Source organism: Rattus norvegicus, chromosome 5 (genome assembly GCF_021556685.1).
Source record: "Rattus norvegicus strain SHRSP/BbbUtx chromosome 5, alternate assembly SHRSP_T2T, whole genome shotgun sequence".
NCBI classification, from domain to species: Eukaryota; Metazoa; Chordata; class Mammalia; order Rodentia; family Muridae; genus Rattus; species Rattus norvegicus.
In genome coordinates, this window is record NC_141538.1 from 130,152,061 (window position 1) to 130,178,320 (window position 26,260).

Sequence of the window (26,260 nt, forward strand, 5' to 3'; positions counted from 1 at the left end):
CCTTGCGCTTCCTAGGTAAGCGCTCTACCACTGAGCTAAGTCCCCAGCCCCGGGATCTATTTCTTGAATAATGTTAGTTACAAAAGGATGATGTTAAGTTGTAGGTATTTTGAAATAGTGTATGCATGTGCCTCTCTCTATACAGTACTTATATAATTTATATTCATATATAATGTGTCTATATGTATGTGTGAATAGAACTATATACAGATATTAATGTACTAACTTATACTTTTGGTAAAACCCTTACAAACAACCCAGTAATAAAAGGCCCGGCACAGGGATCTCCTCTCTCCCTTCTCTCCCTCCCGTTCCTTCTTTGCTCTGGACATGGGCTGATCAGACCATCAGTTAAAATAACCAGGGCATTCTGGTGTAGACCTATGGTACTCAAAATAGAGCTGTCTCTTGTGTACTTCTTGCAACTCCAACTGTAGCTGTGTTGCATGAAAAGTTGAGATGAATGCTCTGATGATGCTAACATTTGAGCACAACCAGTATAGATCACTGGTTCCCAAGGTTTTAATGTGAGACTTCCCTGTGGAAGCCACTGAGATGGAAATTCTGGGGTCTGTTCTAAGTGCTAGGTAATGAAGGTCAAGAATCTGTTTTGTTGGTTTTGGTGCTTCATGTTGAACCCAAAGCCTCATTGGTGCTACATGCTAAACACTCGCCCGGGTACTGAGGCCAGGTGCAGTGCGAGCCATTGTGACCTTTTTCCCCAGAGGGAAGTCAACTTTGACAGTGTCAGCATCCTGGTTCCTGAAGGCATACAGGATGCATGGGGTTGGGGGAATGCGACTGTTTCCATTTATAAGTTGGCAGATAGAGCCACTGTGAACACTGATGGGCTTCAACTTAGTAGTCTCAAGGCATGAAGTAGAGGCTTAGTAGCAGAGAAGCCTGTCAGAGAGCCTCTGCCACACAGGTCCCAAGCAAAGTGCTCCAGTGGCATCTTTCTTCCAAAGTGTTGGCTAGTATTCTAATGGGTCTAAGGCAGGACAGAAGCTAAAGGAATCCAAACAAGCCTTAGGAGCTCTGTCTTGCAGTTTGGACCCATTTCCACTTTCTTTGTATGTATGTCTCAACACACACACACACACACACACACACACACACACACACACACACACACACACACACACCTATCTATCCTATCTATCTATCTATCTATCTATCTATCTATCTATCTATCATCTATCTATCTATCTATCTATCTATCTATCTATCTATCTATCCGTCTATCCATTTATCTAGTTGACAGGCTCTCTTATCTCCTATTTATCCCTTTGGAATGAAAATGTCTATCCTCTACCTTTATATTTATTTATATATTTATATTTATTTATATATTTATTTATATATATGTCTATCCTTTATATTTTGGTGTTTTGTTTTGTTTTATGAATTCATAGTTGGAAAGAACTTCATCTCTGTATGAGCAATACCTTGGATCTCATTGCATCTGACTGGACTTGCTACTCCTTAAATAGTTCAGCTTGGCTTAGAGCTTGAAGCAATCTTTAGTTTTCCTAGTGCTGGGGTTTGCAGGCATGCGCCATATCTGATTTTGATGGCATTATGTGAAACTTTGGATTTGGGGCTTTTCTTTTTCCTTCCTTCACTCCCTCCTTCTTTCTCCCTTTTTGAGTGCTAGAGACTGGACCCAGGCGTCTCAGTGTTGTGGGTGAGTTCTGGCCCTGATCTACATCTCTAGTTCTAGGGTTGAGGGTTGATATTGGAATGACGAGACTTTAGGGAATATTAGGATATACGGGATATATTTTGCATGTGAGAAGGACATGAGTTGTAGGGAGCTAGAGGTGGAATGACGCTGGTTCCATGTTTATAATCTTCAAAGCTTGTGTGTTAAATTTCTAACCACCAACGATTAGTAAGCGATTTGGTCTTGATGGCTCTGCCCTCATGAGTAGGATAAATGGAAAGACCCCAAAGCCGGGTATGATGGGATTCCCCTTTTACCTCAGCAGGTGAGGTGGAGGCTCTAAAACAGCAGCTCTCAAAATTGTGGGTCTCAAATCCTTTGGGGGTCAAAAAAGCCTTTTATAGAAGTTACCCAAGACCACTAGAAAGCACAAATATTTACAATTCATAACAGTAGAAAAATTAGTTATGGAGTAGCAGTAAAAATAGCTTTACGGTTAGGGTCCAAGGCAGCATAAGGAACTGTTATGGAAGGGTTGTAGCATTGGGAAGGTTGACAGCCACTGCTCTCGAGGGCCATGGGCCCGAAGCTCTGGGCTTGATTCCTAGGACTGGGGGAGAAGCAGCCTGAGAAAGCTCTTTTGAGTCTTCAGCCACTTCAGATGCAGCAAAGATACAGCTCCCCAACCCCTTCTCTCCTTTTCTCTTATTCTGTTTTTCCCCTCTTCTTGGTAGTAATGAGGATTGAATTCAAGGCCTTATAGATGCTAAATGCACATTCTACATTGAGCTAATGTATTCCCCTTAAACCTGAGATGACAACCTTCTATATACCTATATACATTGGCACTGGCACCTTTGGCTAGTGCCCTAGGAGAAGAAAATGTCTGCTGTTTATAAACCACATAATCTATGTTGTTTTTGTTTTAGAAACCTAGATGGATTTAGACCGTCTCTTTAAATATTTAAAACTTTCAACATGGACTCATGAATTCTTATTACCTATTTCTATTTTTTTGTGAGAAAGTGTTTTACTTCATAGCTTGGCTGACCTGGAGCTTGCTGGGTAGATGAGGCTGGCCTTGAACTCAGAGAGATATGCCTGTCTCTCCATTCTTAGCGCTGGGATTAAACATGTGCACCATCAAGCCAAGATTGGGTTCTTCTTCCTCCTATTTTTCTGTTTTTTTTTTTTGGTGGTGTTTTTATTTATTTATTTAAAAATTGTGTGTGTGTGTGTGTGTGTGTGTGTGTGTGTGTGTAATAGATATAGCATGACTATATAAGTATAGAGATATCAGATAAACTAAACAAGAAATAGACCCTGTGAGTCCCAGCATGTAGGTACTGAACCAAACTTGGGGCCTCTGCAGGATAGGAGGAGTTGTTAACTGTTGAGCCATTTTTCTAGTGTCTTGTGGATTCTTTATAATTCAATATGTAGTTATAAACTGTCGTAGTGTGCATCATGAACAAAACAATTTAAAACCTTTATTTTGGGCTGGGCATGAAGGTGCACGCCTTTAATCCCATCGCTTGGGAGGCAGAAGCAGGTAGATCACTGTGAGTTCCAGGCCAACCTGGTCTACAAAGTGAGTCCAATACAGCCAGGGCTGTTACACAGAGAAAACCTGTCAACACCACCACCACCACCACCACCACCACCACCACCACCACCACCACCACCACCCCCCACCACCACCACCAACAACAACAATGACATCTTATTTCCTGTATCCCCTAATTTGAACAGAGGAATCTCTCACAGAGGAAGTGGGCCAGGATTGCTCTCTGCTTTCTTTGATCCGGCTATGCTAACAGCCATTTCTCAGCAAAATGTTATGGTGGAGAATAGTTTTTGCCAAGATCTGAGCATTAACCATGTTTATGGTCACTGGGATGAACCACCAGTATAGCATGTACAGTATGGATATTTAGGAGATCCGATGCCCTCTTCTGGTGTGTCTGAAGAGAGCGACAGTGTACTCACATACATAAGATAAATAAAGTCTTTTAAAAAACAAAAAGGAAGGCTGCGATAACTCTTTCGTCTCAAAAGGTGACTTTGGCTGTTGCCTAGAGAGTGAATCATTAAAGAGTAGAGAGGTAGTGATGAGGCAAGATGAACAGCAGAAGTGAAGGTAGCAGCAGATGACAGAAAGAAAAGAACAAATTGATGAACCTGAACGTAGAGATGAACCGGTTTTGAATCTGTAAGTGAGCTCTGGATGTATATATCCATTGCTGGTTGTCACTGTGTGCCCTAAATTCCAGAGTCAAAACATTAAGATAAAATACAAAGGTGCTGGAGAGGTGGCTCAGTGGTTAGAGCTCTGGCTGCTCTTCCAGAGGTCCTGAGTTCAATTCCCAGCAACCACGTGGTGGCTCACAACTGTCTGTAACTCCAGTTCCAGGGGATCTGACACACTCACACAGACATACACGCAGGCAAAACACCAACGCTCATAAAATGAAAATAAATAAATCAGTTAATATAAACGTATAAAACCCAGTAAGGGCTGGAGCCACTTTATGATAAAGAACAAGAAAAGCAATATTAGTACAGACATGATAAGAGACTCAGAAGTTCATGGTGCAGTTTTAACTTTACCTGCTTTCATTCTATACCAGGTTTCAAAAGAAAAAAAAAAGTCATTCAATGTCAAACTGAAGGTTGTGTTTGCTAACCTCTGTGTTTTTTTGTACAAACATTTCCTTAACGCTCTCAGCTTTTTCTGCACTACAAAATGTTGTGTTCGCTGAGTTTCCAGGCCATTCTTCTAATGAAATGGATGACAGGTATGCAAGCACCTTCTCGGCTAGAGGCTCCCCGAGCAAAGGCTTTGAGGGGTTCTTGGCTTCAAGAGAATTATCAGAAAACCAGTCTTCAGCTGCTTCTACGCTTTGGCTGCAGTAAGAACTAGACATGGATGTTGATACACTCATTGTTGCCACACTGCTGCCATTGACTACTGAGGTCATCTCAGGGGACTCACGGCTGGCGGGATCCAGGGTGCAGAATTCAACTTTAGAGTGATTTCTGATAGCTGTTTAAAAAAAAAACAAAGAAAGAAAGGTCAAGCCTTTGGTTCTTGGAGGTTCGAGACAAGTGTTTCTCATGCATGCCTGGTTGTGTGCTGGGATTAAATGTGTGCGCCACCACCGCCCAACTTGTTTCTTTTTCTCTTTTCTGAGTTAGTGCTTTTCCACATAGCCCACTCTGTCCCAGAACTTGCTCTGTAGACTAGGTTGGCCTTGAACTCAGAGATCTACCTGCTCTGTCTCTTGGAGTGCTGGGATTATAGGTATTTGCCACTGTGCCCCGCTGAGAAGTTAAATCTTAATAAGACTCTTTTTAGTGGCACTGTTGCTAAGATAATGCTAGAAGGGAAAATACAAAGTCACCATCATCTGTAGAATATTAAATATTTGATATTTAAACATTCTAATCCAGGAGAATAGTCTAGTTAGGTTGGAAATCTCAGTCCTACAATGTGCCTCTAAAATGTTTCTTAGAAACATTAGAAACTGTAGAAAACCACAACCACTCAAAATGCAGTGCTGTGGAGTCCAGTCCCAGAGGGTACATCTACAAACCATTCCCACACCTGAGGCTGGGGGACACTGGGCAGACGAGGGGCAAAGACCAGAAGAGTCAGAGGATGAGGAGTCTGCTGTGAGACTGTGTCTCCTGGGAGGTCTGAAGTTACGCCCATAAAGATTCGCCCACGTGACTGCCCAGTCATGAGCTGAGCATGGATGAAACCAACGGACAAGGTGGACAGGGACAAGCCCATGAGGCCTACACTGACAACGATAGAAAATCGGAAAGCTGGGAGGGGTGGTCTTCCCCAGGGGAGAGCACACCAATTGCTTGTCCAGTGCCAAATGGTTAGCTTTGAAAATACACAACTAATATAGGTGGAACAGGTTGTATTTAGCAATGTATATGTTTAGCGATAACGGTGAAAAGAGAGGTCATAGGTTTGAAGGAAATTGGAGACGGGTATTTGGGAGAATTTGGAGGGAGGAAAGGTAATGGCGAAATGTTGTAATTATATTAGAAAGTTTTCTTAGGGCTGGAGAAAAGGCTCAGCAGTTAGGAGCACAAATTACTCTGTGTTTCTATGAATTCACGTCACGGGGCTTACATCCACTTTTAACTCCGGCTCCAGGAGATCTAACATCCTCTTCTGGACAACTTGGGCAACTGAATTCACTTGTACACTCCCCACCCCCCAAATTAAAAATGGGGTTGTTGTTGTTTTGAGACAGCATCTCTCTATGTAATTTTGGGTGGCTCCAACTGGCCTGTAACTATGTGGACCAGGCTGGCTTCTAATTCAGAACAACCGTTCCCTTCCAAGTGCTAAGGCTGAAGGCATTCACTACCATGCCTGGCTCAAAAACTTTTTTTTTTAAGCTAAAAACAATCTCTTAATGATTTATAGTTGAATATTACATTATTTTTTGAAAAACATTAATGAGCAGGATCCTAAAAACCATTTTGTCCACAGTGAGTGGTGAGATCCCATGCATGGGTGGCCTTCTGCCAATAACAATATTTTTCTCTGAAACTGTATTTATCTATTTATTTGTTTTGAGACAGAGTCTCTCTGCATAGCTATGGCTGTTCTGGAACTCACTATGTAGACCAGGTTGGCCTTGGACTGATAGAGATCCTCCTGCCTCTGCCTCCCAAGTGCTAAGATTAAAGACATGAGCCACTGTTGCCTGCCTAGCATATTGTTTCCTCTTAAAGTCATTTTGACATTTTTAAAATAAATGTCTAAAATATATACAAATACATACAACATTTCCCATTTACTGCCAAGCAGTGATGACACATGCCTTTAATCCCGGCACTCGGGAAGCAGAGGCAGGCAGATCTCTGAGTTCAAGGCCAGCCTGGTCTACAGAATGAGTTCCAGGACAGCCAGGGCTACACAGAGAAACCCTGTCTTAAAAAACAAAAACCAAAGGCTAAAAACAAACAAACAAACAAACAAACAAACAAATAAATAATTAATTAATAAATAAGAAATAAATAAGTAAATAAATAAATAAACAAACAAACAAATAAATAAGTAAATAAATAAGTAAATAAATAAATAAGTAAATAAACAAATAAATAAATAAATAAATAATAATAAATAAATAATGTTCTTGGCCTCCTGTAGAAAACCACAACAAAGCGAAACAGAGTCGCGGTCGCCAGTCCCAGTGGGTACATCTACAGAACACTCCAGTGCTCAGGCTCAGGAACATGGCTGAGGAGAGGGAGGATGGAATGATGGTGAAACCAGACAACCAGGGACTGTGATGGGAAGCTTCACCCGTAAAGTTTCGCCAACATTACTGTCCAACTGTGAGCTGAACAAGGATGACACCAAAGTACATGCCAAAGTGGACAGGGGGGAAGTCCACAAGGCCTCAGCCCTACACTACAACTATAGGAGAATGGGGGAAGCTGGGAGCAGGAGCGGCGCTCTCCAGGGAAGAGTACACCAATTGGTTGTCATCCCTGAAAACATACACATAGGTAACATACAAAGTGAGCAGGCTATGTTTAGAAATACATACTTATAAACATCTACATATCACTTATTTACTTTGAGACTGCGTTTCTCTACGTATTGTGGCTGTCCTGGAACTCTCGTAGACCAGGATGACCTTGCACCGAGAGATCCTCCCCCCTCTGCCTTCTGGGCTTAAAGGTGTGTGACACTCCAACTAACTTTGAAATTTTCAAAAAAAAAGATTTATTTTCTATTTCGTGTGTGAGCCGCCTGTGTTCTTGGAGGACAGAAGAGTAATGGGTCTCCTGGGGCTGGAGTTATGGTGTTGTAAGTCACCAACCATGTAGGTGCTGGGAATCAAACTGTGATCCTCTGGAAAGAGCAACCAGTGCCCTTAACTGCTGGGCCATCTCTCCAGCCCCGACAAGCATTCTCTACCACCGTATGGTCTACAGAGCACTTTACCATGCTTCCAGAACTCAGTTACCATCCCAAAAATTCTTAACCACTTCACAAATGAGCAGACGTCAACACAGAGAAACCAGCTATCATCAGTTGGACACAAGGCTGATTTCAAACTACGTGTAAGACTCATGCTTTTCGTGTTATTTAGACTAGACACTGGGTACTTTAAAATGTTGATTTCAGCCTGGTGTGTTGGTACCTGGTGCAGTCCTACACTTGGGAGGCCAAGGCAGAACAGAGTTTGAGCTCTTCAGTCCAGCCCAGGTAGCGTTAAGTAGTGGGACTCTGTCTTAAAAACAAATCAAACCCGCAATGAAAAACAAAATAACAACCAATAAAACCCACCAAAATCCAAACATCAAGTTTTAGAAAATATCACAAAATTTCCTAAAGTATGTTTTATAATACTTCATATGTTAACTTTTATACATTACATTCAAAATTGTTCAAAATATGTATATAATCAATTCTAAAATTATGTAGGGCAAGTTTTGAGACATGAGGACAGGGAATAAAAATTTAAATGGCTATAAAAAACTTAAAATTTTTTATTTTTGTCTCATACCCTGACTCAGTCCAGCCTTTGGGCATTACTACATGGTCACCGTTATGATACCTTTGAATTCAAATATGAAAAAGAATCAATCTCATATTCTAAGACAGGATATTACAATTATTTTCTTTCAAAAGATATGCCAATTCACAGAGCAAATTGATATTTCTTTTTATTTTTTCATAGATTATTTAATAAGTAACATTTAGGATACTGTGGGTTCTTTAAGCTTTAAGAAAATATTTGCTACACAGTAAGATTTCTAACAATTTATTAGAAACAAAAGTACCTTTTATTTGTTCTTCTTCCCTTTCTTTTTTCTCCACCTACATAAAAAATCATTTGCATTTTTTAAAAATGAGGGAAATTTGTATATTTGTATTTCTATAATACATTTACTTTCTCTATATTTTGGTAAGAAATGTTAAGTTTTTGATGAAATTTTTTTCCATATAGTATGTTTTGCTTTGCCAAAATATGTTAGCAGAAAAACCAGTTATCATTTGAAAATCTGAGGGCGAGAGGGAGGACCTGATGGCTAAGAGCCCATGCATTACTCCTTGTCCACTCCTATGATGCCTGATCCACTCTGTGAGACTGCATCATCACTTACGAGAGTGAAACTCTGCTTAGAACTTTAGCTCCTAAAGTTTCTGCAGCTCCAGTGCTAGCCCCAGAGGCAACCTTCCATCTCCTGAGCCTTTCAGAGAGCCACAAGTAAGTGTTGGCAGCAACTGAACTGCATCTCAGTAAAGCTATTGTGTGCGAGCCAATGGGTGATTCAAAGAAAAGGTAGGCACACTCTTTGTGATCTATTGTTAGGATGAATTCTGCAACATCAGCAGTATGGCCCAAGGCGGGAAACAGAAACAATACTTAGTCAGTGTTGAAAACTTTTATGAAATTCTGTTACCAGGGTAAAAGCCTCACCAACTGAGATTAAGCAGGCCAGGTTGTGGTGTACACCTTTAATCAAAAACAAAGAAAAATGAAAATACCTAGTCAACAAAGGACTTGCATCCACTCCACGATATATAACAAACTCCTAATTCAATATTAAGAAAATAACCCAATTAGAAAAAAATATGAGATTTAAAGAGGTATTTTACTAAGAGTTAGATGAAAAGAGATGTAAAACCACTTGTGGCAAATAAGAACTGAAACAATATGTTGTCTTCTACTGAAAAAGACACTGATCTTACCTTGGTGGTGGCTAAGGAAACCTTTTTCTCTCCTACTCTTAGTACATGTGTGCACCACTGCATACATGTAGAGGTGAGAGGACACCTGCTGGGACTTGATTTCTCCTTTTACTGTGTGCATCCTGGGGATAGAACTCAGGTCCTCAGACTTGGTTGTAAGCACCTTTGTCTACAGAGCCATTTAACCAGCTTTGGTTTACTGGCCCCAAATTTCTTAGAGTAAGATAATGAAGGGGCTAGTGTGGAGCGAGTGATAGAATGCTTGTTTAGCATGCATTAGACCCTAACACTGCAGGTCACACACACACACACACACACACACACACACACACACACACACACACACTCACACATACACACACACCACACACATATACACACACACATACCACACACACACCACACACACATACACACACATACCACACACACACACCACACACACATACACACACATACCACACACACACCACACACACATACACACACATACCACACACACACCACACACACACACATACCACACACACCACACACACACACACACCACACATACATACACACACACACCACACACACCACACACACACATACTCACACATACACACACACACCACACACATATACACACACACATACCACACACACATACCACACACACACCACACACACACATACCACACACATACACACACACATACCACACACACATACACATACACATACCACACACACCACACACACACCACACACACACATACCACACACATACACACACACATACCACACACACACCACACACACATACACACACACCACACACACACACATACCACACACACCACACACACACACACCACACATACATACACACACACACCACACACACCACACACACACATACTCACACATACACACACACCACACACATATACACACACACATACCACACACACATACCACACACACACACCACACACACATACCACACACATACACACACACATACCACACACACATACACATACACATACCACACACACCACACACACACCACACACACACATACCACACACATACACACACACATACCACACACACATACTCACACATACACACACACCACACACACACCACACACACACATACCACACACACATACCACACACACACCACACACACACACCACACACATATACACACACATACCACACACACACCACACACACATACACACACATACCACACACACACCACACACACACATACCACACACATACACACACACATACCACACACACACCACACACACATACACACACACACCACACACACCACACACACACATACCATACACACACCACACACACACACATACACACCACACATACACCACACACACACATACCATACACACACCACACACACACACACATACACACCACACACACCACACACACCACACACATACACACATACCATACACACACCACACACACACATACCATACACACACCACACACACATACACACACACACCACACACACCACACACACACACACACCACACACACACCACACACACACATACCACACACACACACCACACACACAAACACATACCACACATACATGCACACACATACCATACACACACCACACACACACATACTCACACACACATATCACACACACACACCACGCATACACATACACACACATACACACACACATACCACACACACCACACACACACAGACATATACACACACATACCATACACACACCACACACACAGACACACACACAGACACACACACACATACCACACACATACCCACACCACACACACACATACACACACACATACACACACATACACACACGCACACACACACATACCACACATACATGCACACACATACCATACACACACCACACACACACCAGACACACACATACTCACACACACATACCACACATACATGTGCACACATACCATACACACACCACACACACACCACACACACACATACTCACACACACACATACCACACACACACACCATGCATACACATACATACACATACACACACACATCCCACACACACCACGCACACCACACACACACAGACATATACACATACATACCGTACACACACCACACACACACACACATACCACACACATACCCACACCACACACACATACACACACATACACACACACACACACACACACACACACACACACACGCACACACTTAAAAATAAAGACTTATTTTTTAAATGTTATGTATGGATGTCTCTTTGTATGTCTGCAGCACTCTCAGAGGCCAGAAGAGGGCTTTGGATCCCTAGTCCTCTGCACCTACAGCTTATGCTCAGAGCCATCTATCCAGCCCTGCTAAATAGATTTTTAAAAAGATGAAAGCAGGTTTGCCTGTATGGACCGTGAATGGGCAGAGTTTCTCATAAAGCCATGCACACACACACAATCTTCTCTTTGGTATAGTCTCAAACGAGTTGAAAAGTTACATCCATACAAAAGCCTCTGTCCACATGGGTGTTACAGCACCTTTGTTCATGACTGCCCAAAAATATGTTCTTCTGTTGGTGAAAGGACAGACCGAGGTTAATGTTTGCTTTTCTTCCACCTTGACTGTAGTCTATCTAGGTCTGGGCTTGTCTCTTTTTGGTCTGTGCATGCACAGTGGCAAATTAGTGTTGCCATACGGTTATCAGATGTGGTTGCTGAGTTCATCTTGAATTCAAGGTGGAGGCTGTGTAACGAAGCCCTGTCCGCCCATCTGTCATCGGTCTCTACCTCCAAATGCAGCCGACCATTAATCATGGACTGAGCTTGGCTATGTCACAGTGTCCCATTTCTACTACTTGCTACCATGTTCTGCTTTGTCCTGTGACACTGTTTTGACACATAACCTTGTCAGTTGTGTTCTGCTCTTCTCATCAGGTCCACACAAGCACCTTGAAAGATGGGGTTGTATCGTACTCCCCCCTACAGGGGAGGGACAAAATCTTCAAATATAGTATGGATTAGTAGACCTTTGCCAAGTTGAATTAAATTACACTTAACTGGTTTGGTCAGGCTATCTGGTTATCTGAGCACGTCCTACCTCTAAATTTCTTTCTTCTTCTAATCCTGAGAGGTTTGCATGCACACCCCCAGCATGCCACGGTCTTCATCCCCCCTTACAAGCCTAATATGGAGAATATAGGGATTTTTGGTTTTGTTTAATATTTTTGGCTGAAAGGTATATAAAAGCAACTGGAATGTTTTCATTTAATTTTTCTGTTCATTTAAACACCTTATCACACCTCCTCCCCCATAAGACATAACACTGAATACGCTAACCTTCCCTATATCAGTGAGTACGTAAATGTTGACAGGCTGGTGACACAGTCTAGAGATCTCTGAGAGGACAACTTTGAAAAGTGACACTCTACCTGTTGTGACTGGCCGACATGGAAGTTCCGGGAAATGAAAACACACTGAGGGTGAGCTTTAAGCTTTGGTTTGCATGATCCTTGGTTCACCTTTTCACTGATGGCCTTAAAATTGGAACTCTCAAATATTTCTCTGGAAAACATTGTACAGAACATGTTGTTAAACAAGAATCAGATTATATGATTATATATGCCATCCAAGATAGTTGTCCACGGTATTTATACACAGGGGTTTTACATCAGCATATGTTCCAAGAACTTTAAAGAGCAGCACTCGGGTTATATACTCTAACACATGTATTCACTATGTCTGCTTTTCATGAAATGTAAACTAGGCGATGTGTAACAGGTTAGTATATCAGTTTGAATAGTACCGAGTCACTCACACACTTCCTTTTGGCTACTGACATAACCAGCTTCACTGTCAGTCTCTTTATAAATCTGTCTTTAGTTAAATAAAGTGAACTCATTGGTCCTTTTTCGCACAAAGAGGAAGGAAACTGGGTTGGAAATAATAACCCAAGAGGACGCTTGATCTTTTATTATCCACACAGTTACAAGCAAGTCCAGAGGTGGTAGTTAAAAAACACAGGGTACTAAAACTTCAGCTCATCAGAGTCAGAGAGAAGTATAAAGGGACAAAGTTTTCTTTATAAAGTTAAATATTTGTGATGGCTCTCCTTGGTTGTCCACTTGACTGCATCTAGAATTAACTAAAATCCAAGCAGCCGGGTATACCTGTGAGGATTTTTTCTTGATTGAATCATTTAAAGTAGGAAATTCTACCCTAAATCCATATCTTCTAAGGGGAGACCTTAACTCTGGGCTGCACCTTCTGCGGCAGCCTGTATTAAGGATGTGGAAGAAGTATGTTTTTGTTTTTTGCCTTCTTACCCTCACTGTTGCTCAAAAGCTCATTCTTACACTAGTGTTAGGCACCTACTCTTTTGGATACTTATAAGCAGTTGAGGCATCCAGCCTTGGGGACAGAACAACTATTGGATTCTTACTGTCTATCAGGTGACAGACCAGAACCTGTGAGCCCCCCCCCCCCCCCACACACACATTCTTTCAGTTGTTTCTCTAGAGAACCTTAACTAATACAATAAGAATGCCAGGCAATGGAATATTATTCAATGATAAAAAGAAAGGAGCTGTCAACGTCTCAAAAGGACACAGAAGAGAACTGGGCATAGTGTCTCTCCTGTAACCCAGAGCCTGGGAGCTGAGGCAGGAGGGCTCAATCTGTGCTACCTAGTGAGTTTTAGGACAGTTAAGCTACATAGTTAAGGCCTGTCCAAGAAAAAGTCTAGGAAGGCTACATGCTGCATGATTTGACGTCTAATTTCAACTCTGTGACTTCACTCTGGAAAAGGCTGAACCACTGAGACCTAGGAAGGTCAGTGGTTGCCCGAGGTTAGGGAGAGGGAGGGATGGCAATACTCTGGCTGATACTGTAACTGTATGCACAAATCATTATGCATTTATAAAAACCTGTAATGCACGCGAAGAGTGAATCAGTGTAATATGCATGTTGACAACATGTTGACATAAGTTCTCCAGTTGTGACCTTCCCCCAAACAGTAAAATGGTAGATATTTATTTTCCCACAGGTACTAGAAAACTTCCAAGTTACTTTGAGAGTTCATCATACTGGATTCCTTCATAAGATATGAACAATTGAGATCCAGTCACTCACTGAATCCCATTCACTAGACAAATATTTAACCTCTATGTCAGAAATGTTGGATGTTGAATATTTAATGAGTGTGTTGGAGGTAGGGCCCATAACTACCACCTATCACATAGTTTAAGTACTAATAAGAAAAACAGATATTATGGTAGAAGAAGTATGACTGCGGAAGGTATGTGTCAAATGAGGAAAGATACCAGGCACTGTGTGTGAATTGGTACAAAGGGAGGCAACCTGGCAAGAGAGGGCGGTGAAGCGTTTCCTGAAGAAAAGGTGGTTGAATTAATCTGCTGAAAATTTAAGATTGTGCAAAATTTAGTAGAAAGGGGATGTGGAAGGGATGTTACTCTAGGCAGATGGAATGTCAGACACTAAGAGTTCCACCATGTAAGAGAGACACAAAAAGCAAGACAGAAAGTAGGACATGGGATGAAGTGAGCAGATCATGTAGGGCCTTAAAAGATATGGCACGGGGCTTCTCCCCAAACCAATGGGAAGTCCTTTGAAAAACAGCGGTCGTGGAAGACAAGCATGGCATGATTTGAGAAGGTTTGTTTTTGGAAAATGTATGGCTGAAGTGTGGAAAAGAGAGAAAATGAGCTTAACAGTGATGCTGAGGTCAGCTATGAACCCTGGGGCAACAGCCCACGAGAAGGACAACAAGGACTTGGACAGCGTGGCGGTGGTGGTTAAGGAGATGAAATTGAAGTGATTTAGGAGGAAAAAGTAGAGTTGGTGATCATTCAAGTGTGTTAGGGGAAAGAAAGAGGGAGCTGCCAAGTGTGTCGTCTACACTGAGAAGCAAAATCACTCCTCCTTTGACTCCTGTTCTGACTTGCATCTGAAGTGTTTGCCACAAACTCATGCCGGTGCTGCCGCTTGGGGGAGGTGGGGCCTTCAGGAGGTGGAGTTTGATGGCTTTCTTCCTTCCCATCCACAGTGCTGTGAGGAACCTCTGCCATTCCTGCATCTCTGAATGTGGCCACGCCTTCACCCTGTGACAGACTGAAATCCCTGAAAACAGGAGCCAAAATAAATCTTTCCTCCCTTAGGTTATGGGGCCAAATATTTTAGTCACTGTGATTTAAAAGCCCCTAATAAATTCTGTGTGCTCCTCTAGCTACTATCCCCTTTACCAGTTTTACACGCACGCACGCACGCACGCACGCACGCACGCACTCGCACAGGCACTCCTCTTGAGAGAGACATCTATACTTTTCTCAATTTTCTCACATCTCATTTTCTCAAGGATCGGGCTCTGCACCTGTCATTGCGCCAGCATTTCATGCAGGATTAATGCCCTCCATCTTCCCAAATCAAAGCTACCTCAGTGTCCTCATCTTCCTCAACTTCATGGCTTCAGTGTAACTGGCTCTCACCTCCTTCTTGTGACATTTTAAAATGTCCACTTCCTTGACTCTCCATCTTTCTCGTTCTTCTCAAATACTGATTTTTTTTTTTCCTACTCAGCTGCTAAGTTTCCAAATTCAGGCACTGTGAAGGGCACAGCCACAGGTCATTTCTCATCAGCCACTCCCTGGTTAGTCTTACCCAGTTCTATGACTTTAGATTCACTACACCTAACCGTTCATCCTGGCTAATCAGTTAATACCGGCACACCCAACTGTAACGAGGCATTTCCATTTTTGTTTTCCAGTGGGCTTTTAAACTCACACTGACCACACAATTTCTAGTTTATCGTCTCTCCCCCCAAATTGATCCCGCCATTATGATAATTTTCCCACCTCAGAAAAATGGCATATCCACTCAGCTGCTGTGATAAAGTCCTAGGTGTCAGCCTTAATCCTGTCACCTCTCTCTTCTCTCCTTACTTCATGCACTCTCTCTATCAAGTCCCCACTGCCCCTTCTTTTCATTTCCTCTGGTCACACTAGTTCAAAGCATCTTCCTCTCTTTTGTGGATGAAAGCTAGGCTTCTCACTTGCTGGTCCACCTTCTGGTTGCTCCATTAAGGTCCAAGCTTCACAGAGAGACACCTTTTGGAAATAGAAGCCAGACTGGCCACACCATCTTATTAGGAGTGCACACTCACTTTTATCAGCGGTTGGCACATCCCAGCACTTGGCAGAAGCAGGAGGATCTCTATGGGTTCAAAGCTAGCCTGGTTTACCTAATGAGTCACAGCTGAGTCAGGGCCACATAGTAAAACAAACAAACAAACAAACAAACAAACAAACAAAAGCCATCATGAGATCTAAGAAGTCTATCTTAGAAGAAAAACTGACCGTCATGGATCTTTTTTCTTTCTCTTATTTTTTTTTAATGAGACAGCCTCAAATTCATTGTGTTCTGCACACTGGCTTTCAACTTCTGATCTCCCTGCCTCATCCTCCCAAGTGTCGAGGGAAATGAATTATTATATTCAACTTCTGTTTTTGAGGTAGAGTCACAGTGTGTAGCTCAGGCTAGCCAGGCCTCTTTATCTTCTTGCCATAGCCTCCCACGTATTATAAGCATGTGCTATGAAGCCTGGTTATCGTCTTGAAATTCGATATAACATTGCTCACACTTCATGGTGCTAAATCTAGACGAGATGGTTTATGAAGTAATCGGAGCAATGTCTAGCATATCGTAAATACGCAGGACCTGGACAGCTAGTCTCATTTAACACACCAGAGGCACAGAAAATAAGACCAACTCCCTATAATCTAGCCTACTAATCCTATGGCCTCTTCAACTTTATAGTTAGTTTTCTTTCTCCCTACTAATTACTGACATTGCCCTTTCGCTCTTTCTGATAACTGGATAGTGCCAATCATTCCCCGGGGGCTTGGTATTTGCCACCCTTTCAGCTTAGGAGAATTTATTTCTTTAAAATTGTATTTATAAGCTGTGTGTGTGTGTGCATGTGTGTGCATGTGTGTGCGTGTGCCATGGAGTGCACATGAACAAATGGTTGTCAGGAACAAAGCATGGAGTCTATTCTCTCCTTCACCAGGGTGTCATGGTGAGTGCCATTATATGCAAGGCCATTTTGATGGCCCTCAGAAAACTGCGCACAGGGTTTTCAGGAAGTCTTATTCTTTTAACTCTGGTGTCAGATTGGACAGAGTGCTTGTACAGTCCTTCCTTGTCGACCTGTTGTGATTGCTCACCATCTGTTTCCTGTCAAGTCTAGGAAAGAAGAGCATTTGCTGCCTTGTTCCAAGTTGTATTCTCAATTCCAACAACACTAGAAGATAGCCAGCAAATATCGTCCTCTATTATTCATGTTTTTTTTTAAAGATTTATTAATTTATTATGTATAAGTACACTGTAACTATCTTCAGATACACCAGAAGAGGGCATCAGATCTCTTTACAGATGGTTGTGAGCCACCATGTGGTTGCTGGGAATTGAACTCAGGACCTCTGGAAGAGTAGTCGGGTGCTCTTAACCGCTGAGCCATCTCTCCAGCCCCTATTATTCATGTTTTATTGAGCATGTATTAAATATTTGTTGAAATAACGAACAAAGGAATACTTTCTGACTTGTACATGGTGGAGAGAGAGCTGCTGAGGCTTATAACCCCACTGGGGAAATGTGGGAGGGTGAACTTACAATTTCTATTTTTGAAAATACCAGAATGCAAATTTGGAGCAGATTAAGTAAGTGGAAACACAAAATTTTAGAGTTGAGAAGAAGGTGTCAGCCAAACCCCAAACTATTGCTGATGTCAAGAAGTGCTTGCTCACAGGAACCTGGTATGGCTGTCCCCTGAGAGGCTCTGCCAGAGCCTGACCAATACAGATGCACATACTCATAGCCAACCATTGGACTGAGCCCAGGAACCCCAATGGAAGACCTAGGGGAAGGACTGAAGGAGCTGAAGGGAATTGTAACCCCATAGGAAGAACAATATCAACTAACTGAACCCCCAGCCCAGAGCTCCCAGGGACTAAAGAGTACACATGAGGGAACCCATGGCTCCAGCTGCATATGTAGCAGAGGATGGCCTTATCAGGCATCATTGGGAGAGGAGGTCCTTGGTCCTGTGGAGGCTTGATGCTCCAGCATAGGGGGATGCTAGAGCAGTAAGGCTGGTGAGTGGATAGAGGACTATCCTCATAGAGGCAAAGGGGAGGGGGAGGGCATGGAAGAGTTTGTGGAGGGGAAACTGGGAAGGGCATATCATTTGAAATGTAAAGTAATAAAATGATTAATAAAAAACTAGGAAAGGAAATTAAGGTGTCAGCTGATCCTTTGTGTATTTATGGAGAGAGAGCACTTTCAGACCATGTCAGGGGATTTTGTCGATTCTCTTAAATGGCTTCTAAAGAAAGGGGTTTCCCCCTTGAGTCATGCCTTAACCTCCAAATTGGAAGGTTACCCCTGATTTCTAGCCTTAGATTAGATCCATGTCTTCTATTAAGTAAAGTAGGATTTGATATTCCTCAGGTTTTCAATGCACAGATTGCTGTTATACCTCTCTACTCAGCACTTCTCAACCTGTGGGTTGCTCCCTTTGCCCATTAGGGGGTCACATGACTCCTTCACTGGGGTTACATATCAGATATCCCGCATATCAGGGATTACATATCAGATATCCCGCATATCAGATGTTTACATTCCACTCCATAAAGCAGCAAAACTAATATTATGAATTAGCAATGAAAATAACTTTATGGTTGGGTGTCACCACAGCATGAGGAACTATATGAAAGGGTCACAGTTTTAGGAAGGGTGAGAGCCACTGATCAATCCTTACACAGAAAGCCTTTTCCAACCAAAGGCTCTCCAACCAAGCCCTAGATTATAGAATAAATTCTATCGTAGTTATTTAAGTTTCATAGCCATTGAAAAAGCCCTTCATTGAATTTTTAACAACAACAAAAAAAGTAGACAAACTTTCCACTATGCCTTACCTTCGTTTGCAAATCAGGAACCACAGAGCTGATGCCAAAGCAAAGAATCCAATTCCCAGACTAACAGCACCAGCAGCCAAAAAATAGGTTAAGTGACTAAAGAAACCTAGAGAAACACATGGATGGTGAAAGGTCATTTCATGCACACCTTTATTCCCTCGGTAAATTAATGAGGTAATGTCTACAATGATATAACATACATGACATCTAGACTGAGGAGCCTGAATTCTAGTCCTATACAGTCCAAATAAATGGGAAGGCCTGGAGCTAGAGAACAACACAGGACACATCATAAATAGAGATGGGGAAGCACGTAGGGATCTCACTTTAGAGACAGCAAAATTGAAGACCATGTAAAAAGAAGTAACGGAATCAAAGTGGTGCAGGAATTCATGCCAGTGTTCTGATTTTTTTTAATTTTCTTTGCTAGCAAGCATCTCAATGTATTTATGAAAACAACAATTAAGAATTAAGAAACCACGATGTAAATAGAGTGAACCCTGATACTCACGCATAAAGCGAACTGCAGAAAGCTTTCTTTTTTCTTTTTTTTTTTTTTCGGAGCTGGGGACCGAACCCAGGGCCTTGTGCTTGCTAGGCAAGCGCTCTACCACTGAGCTAAATCCCCAGCCCCTGCAGAAAGCTTTCATAGACCAACCTAGGTATCTAACAACAGAGGGGAGTGTGTGTGTGTGTGTGAGTGTGTGTCAGTGAGTGTGTGAGTGTGTGTGAGTGTGTGTGAGTGTGTGTGTGAGTGTGTGTGAATGAGTGTGAGTGTGTGTGAGTGTATGTGTGAGTGTGTGAGTGTGTGTAAGTGTGTGTGAGTGAGTGTGAGTGTATGTGTGAGTGAGTGAGTGAGTGTGTGTGTGAGTGTGTTTGAGTGAGTGTGAGTGTATGTGTGAGTGAGTGTGTGTCTGTGAGTGTGTGTGTCTGTGAGTGAGTGTGTGTGTGAGTGTGTGAGTGTATGTGTCTGTGAGTGCGTGTGTGCGTGTGAGTGTGTGTCTGTGAGTGTGTGTGTGAGTGAGTGTGTGAGTGTGTATGTGTGTGAGTGTGTGTGTGTGTGTGTGTGTGTGTGTGTGTGTGTGTGCAGTCACAGCACTCAGGGAAACTTTTCTAACCATTCTAACCATTAAGAAGAGCAAACGCGGGTTGGGGATTTAGCTCAGTGGTAGAGTGCTTGCCTAGCAAGCACAAGGCCCTGGGTTCGGTCCCCAGCTCCGAAAAAAAAGAAAAAAGAAAAAAAAAAAAAAGAAGAGCAAACGCTATGTCATATACAGGAAAATGGATGCAAATGGAGATAGACATATTAAGTGAATTAAGCTGGGTCAGAAAGACAAACGTCATGCTTTCTCTCATCTGTGACTCCTGTGTATGGAAACATAAAATCATGTACGTCGAAGTGAAGCTGTTGAGGGGAACAGAGGAACTAATGGGGAGATGACAAAAGAGGGTAGAGAGCCATGAGGGATATGCTCAACAAGCAATATTTACCCACGTGATAATCTTAAATTTCATTTTTGTTTTATGCGTATAGGTGTTTTACCTGCATGTATGTGTGTGTGCCACTGTGTGCCTTGAGCTTGCAGAGGCCAGGAGAGGGCATGGGATGCCTTGGAACTGGGATGGTTGTGAGCCATCACGTGGGCGCCTGGGATCAAAGTTAGGTCCTCGAGAAGAGCAGCCACTGTTCTTGATTGCCGAGCCATCTCTCTGCTCCCAGTATTTCTTAGTTTGTTTTTAAAGACGTTGTTAGTACCATGGAGTTTTTTGTTTGTTTGTTTTTTGATTTTTAATTTTTTAAGTGATTTCTAGCTTCAAGATAGTGCCTCTCACATTGTAGCTTACTGAGTTTGAAAATATCTACATTCAGTCAGGCGGTGGTGGCGCACACCTTTGATCCCAACACTGGCGAGGCGGTGACAGGAGGATCTCTGGGAGTTGTAGGCCATCCTGGACTACAAAGTGAGTTCCAGGACAGCCAGGGATACACAGAGAAACCCAGTCTCAGAAAGCAAGCAAACAAACAAAGCAAAATAAATCTACATTCTAGAATTGTCGATATGGAAGTTTTACTATACGGCTATTTATCAAAGTGATATTTTAGACACAAAAAGATTATAAATGACCCAAGTTAGAAGATCATTAAATAAGTTCCGTGTGAGAAATACTATTAACTGAGTGCATTTTTCCTCAGTACCAGCACTGGAGAGCTTTTGGCTTGCATACTTTTTTAAAAGATGTATTTCTTAGCTGGGCAGTGGGAGTGTACACCTTTAATCCCAGCACTAGGGACTCTGAGGCAAGTGAAATTTTGAGTTCAAGGCCAGCCTGGTCTACAGAGAGAATTCCAGGACAGCCATGGCTATACAGGGAAACCCTGACACAAAAAACAAACAAACAAACAACAACAAGATATTTCTTGTGGGCTAGAGAGGCGGCCCAGTTGTGAAAGGTACTTGCTGTTCTTCCAGAAGACCTGAGTTTGGTTCTCACACCTGTCTGTAACTCCAGCTCTCAAGGATCCCATACATCTGACCTCTGCAGATACCTGTCCTCACATGCACATACTCTCATACAGACACATGCATGTCTAGATAGAAAAATAAAAATAAACCTTCAAACATACTATTTCTTTTAAGGCATGCCGTTAATCCCAGAACACGGGAGGTAGAGGCAGGCCAATCTGTGAGTTGAGGCCAGCTTGCTTTACATGGTGAGTACCAGGACATCCAAGGTTATATAAGGAGACACTGCCTCGAAAAAAATAAAATAAAATAATTAAGTTTAGATTTCTTTCTCACTCTCCCTTTCTTTCTTTCTTCCTTCCTTTCTTTCTTTCTTTCATGTTTTGGTGATGGTTTCTCAAAGAATAAATTAAAATTTATAATTAAAATAAAAATAAGTAGTTTTAATGTGCTGAAAATGAAGATAACATTGGACACTTAAAAAAGAGAGGAAATGGTTAAATGACCAGTAATCATGTATAAACTTTACTCATTATAAATGTAGTATAAATCAAACCACAAATAAAGTGTCATGAATACAGCATCCAATATATTAAGGGGAAAGTGAGAAAGACAAAATATGAGCTGTTGACGAGGGACAAGGAGTCGGAGGTCACTTTCACTGCTGTTGGGAATAGAATTTGGGAGAAGCTCTGGGAAAGTGGCCCCGTTAGTAAGCTGGACACATGGCTATTCCATAATCCAGCAATTCAACCAATGGCACCCATGCAACTCAGGTCCACATACATGTTAATGGAGCGTGTAGCAGAGGGTTTACAGTGGTTTGAGGTAGCTCGCCATTTGGAAGACACAAAAGTCCACCAGAGGTTGGATGGGTAATTTTAAGAGCAGACTCGATGAAGAGAGACAAGATATCCCAGAATAGTGGGAAGGGGATGAACTATAATCACGGGCAGTGAGATAAATTTCACAGATAAAGTTCTGGGCAAAAGCAGACATTCAGACACGGATGTCAAGGGAAGGATAGTGATGTTGCACACATTGTTTCTTGGCTTACGTGTAGACACCTGTGCAGACACACATGTACCCTGAGACCTCAGCAACCCTGGCACATGATACTTAGCAATACACCAAATTTATGATGGCCATTATCTCGGGGTGAACAGGACCATGGGAGAAATACAAACTGACTTTAATGTTCCATCTAAGATATATGGCTAATATGACAAAAAAAATGCTCATTTAGGAGATTATATGGGTGTTTGTTATTGTCCTTTTTTGTGCTTCATTCTTTTGAATTTTCTCTACTATTTAAACATTGTAAAAAATAGCGTTCTAAATTTTGAAACAAAAAAATAAATAAGGAAAACCATCAATGGGCTGTCACTGGGCACAGGCTTATAGAAACTTTTCGACGTTATCAAATTTTTCCAGTGCTAGAGTGCCTGCCTCCCAGAAGTCCTGGGCTTTCCAGCAATAGAAAAAAAGAATCAAGACTAAGGGAACGAGTAACAAAATCAACAACTTCATATTGAAGCATACATTAACTTATTAAAAATGAAGAAGAGCACACGAAACTTGAAATAGAAATGTTATCAATAACGAATGCTAATATATTTTAAAGCTTACTTAAAATAACGAATACCTGAAAAGTGATTTCAAAAAGTGAGTCAAGAAGTGACAGAGCTTCCTGTGCTGACAGCGCCCCAACCAACAGTGACTGTTCCTAAGACCCGCAGCACTTTCTGCAAGAAACGTGTCTAGTACCAGCCCCACAAAGCCACATAGTACAAGAAAGGCCAGGACTCTTTATATGCCTAGGGAAAGGTGTTAAGGTTGGAAACAGAGTGGCTATCACCGGCAGACTAACACTGTTTCTGGCTAAACCTACTGAGGAGATGGTGCTGAGCCTAACTGCAGATCTAAGAGAGCGGGGGCTAGTAGGAGAGAGCACCCAGAGATGTGAGCATCGCAAATGGAAACATTGTAAGCAGGGAGGCGGTAAGGGAAATCTAGGAAAGCACTGGCTAGAAAGAGATGCGAACACTGAGAGACTAGAGCATTGTAAACCGAAGAGATGAGGGGAGGGATCTTGCCATGTAGTTCTAAAACCACAAGCTTTTACTCAAAATATAGAGAAAGGGGATGAGAGAGAGAGAGAGAGAGAGAGAGAGAGAGAGAGAGAGAGAGAGAGAGAGAGAGAGAGAGAGAGAGAGAGAGAGAGAGGAGAGACCCAAGGAAACCCAAATTCATTACATTGAATCAGCAGTTACAAAAATTTTCCCCCAAAGAAATTGGTGGTCCCCAAATATTACAATTTCTACTGTATACCCATGATGCTAGCATTTCTTATCTTATACAAGTTCTTCTAGAGAACAGAAAGAGATTTCTGACTGTTCCTCCAAACACATTTTCTTCTTTGTAGGCAAAACAGTAGATTGTCTCACCATTAGGTGAAGCCATGAGACAGAGTTCTGACTAATGGAATCTGAGCACAGTGGTGTCATAAAAGCTTTCTGGAGTTCTTTCTTCTGGACTGTGAGGGGCGGGGATGAAGGTGATCCTCGTGGAAACTGTGGAAGTCACAGGTTGACAGCATCAATCCACTGCTTCTATTGGACATCATCGACAACTCAGCCTCACAAGAGCTCACATTCTTTATAAGGGTGTGTTCTATATTCTCCAACACGAGGAACAGTTGGAAACTAGTAAACTTGGAAACCATCTGTTTTGAAACAACTCATGGGCAATACAAAATCACAGAAAAATATTTTAAATGTGTATAATGAAATATGTCAAGGTTTGAGAGATACTGTGCAGGCAATACTCAGGGACTAGAATTGATCTTCTTTCCCCTTGCCCATAAGGGAGTACTGGGATTAAAGGTGTTGGCCACCATCCCTGGCTAGAAATCTTTTTTAATTAATTAAAAAATGTGCGTGAATATATGTGGGCCAGAATGTACATATGTATACCATGTGTGTGCAGATGCCTACAAGCCAGAAGAGGTGCCTACAAGTCAGATCCCTTGTGTAGCTGGAGTTACAGGTGGTTATGAGCCACAGGCAGGGTATGGATACTGGGAGTCAAACCCAGGTCCTCTTGCAAGAGCATCAAGTATCTTACCTCTGAGTATCTCTCCAGTCCCCAAATTCTATAAAACTTTACCCATTGACTAGGTAAAAATTTAGCTTCATATACTACAAGGAAATATTTGAACTTTCTTTCTTAAGACAATTCTTCAATAACTTGATATAGCTTTTGCCTGAACTTATAGGCAGCACTAAGATTTTTATTGGGGATGTGTTTTCCCAGTTTACCAAATTGTTCCTCAATAAAGTTCTTCATGAAAACTTTCCAAAAGGAAGAATGTGTTGGTCCAGGCCTTTAGTCCCAGCACTTGAGAGGCAGAAGTTGTCAGGCCTCTGTGAGTTAAAGGCCATCCTTGTCTACACAGTAAGTTCCAGTTGAGTCAGGACTACATAGTGAGACCCTGTCTTCAAAGGAGGAAGAGAAAGAGGAGGAGGAGGGGGAGGGGGAGGGGGAGGGAGGGAGGAGGGGAAGGGAGGGAGGAGGAGAAGGAGTGGTTGATTTTTTTTCCCACATTTTACCTTGTAGAAGGTTGAGTTAAGTTTTACTTTATTTAGATTTTTCTATCTTATAAGGTATTTTGTAGATCTTACACCTTGACTTCCTACTGTATTTTAAATGTCTTCTTTAAGTTTCATATTCCAGACACAAAGAGCATTGGTGACCATGGGGATGGATTAGTTGCAGGCGCTCACTACACAAGCCAGAAGGACCTGGGTTTGGAGTTCAGTATCCCATATAAAAAGCAGAGTTCTGCAGTGTGCACCTGAAGTTCCAGCACGGAGGAGGCAGAGACAGGAGAATCCCTAGGACTTGCTGCTAGCCAGTCTAGCCAACAAATTAGCTCCAGGCTCAGTGAAAGACCCAATCTACACACACACACATACACACACACACACACACAAACACACACACAAACACACACATGGATATATACATACACACACCACATACACACACACACACAAACACACACAAACATACACACAGACACATACACACGCACATACCACATACACCCATACACACACACACAAACACACACACACAGACACATACACACACACCACATACACCCATACACACATACACACATATACACACACACAAACACACACACACACCACATACACACACACAAACACACACATGGATATATACATACACACACCACATACACACACACACAAACACACACAAACATACACACAGACACATATACACGCACATACCATATACACCCATACACACACACACAAACACACACACAGACACA

At 42.1% G+C, this 26,260-nt stretch overlaps 1 protein-coding gene across 4 annotated transcripts; it reads right to left on the reverse strand.

Annotated features, from left to right (window-relative positions):
- Positions 1-4,162: 4,162 nt before the first annotated feature.
- C5h1orf185 (similar to human chromosome 1 open reading frame 185) lies at positions 4,163-24,427 on the reverse strand. 4 transcript variants are annotated; one of them, XM_087551200.1, is made up of 6 exons: positions 24,342-24,423; positions 19,430-19,535; positions 12,872-13,004; positions 8,492-8,528; positions 7,849-7,938; positions 4,163-4,712 (listed from the first exon to the last, which is right to left on the reverse strand). In XM_087551200.1, exons 1-6 carry the CDS (start codon positions 24,355-24,357, stop codon positions 4,318-4,320), a joined length of 777 nt encoding a protein of 258 aa, XP_087407326.1. In that variant the 5' UTR covers positions 24,358-24,423; the 3' UTR covers positions 4,163-4,317.
- Between the last annotated feature and the right edge of the window lie 1,833 nt (positions 24,428-26,260).

Coding starts and splice junctions, on each gene's coding strand:
- C5h1orf185 (XM_087551200.1), bottom strand. Junction 8,529..12,871: donor ATGTCGGCCAGTCACAACAG/GTAGAGTGTCAC, acceptor TTTTTTATGTAG/GTGGAGAAAAAAGAAAGGGA. Junction 7,939..8,491: donor GGAAGAAGAACAAATAAAAG/GTACTTTTGTTT, acceptor TTTGTTTTTAAG/ACAGAGTCCCACTACTTAAC.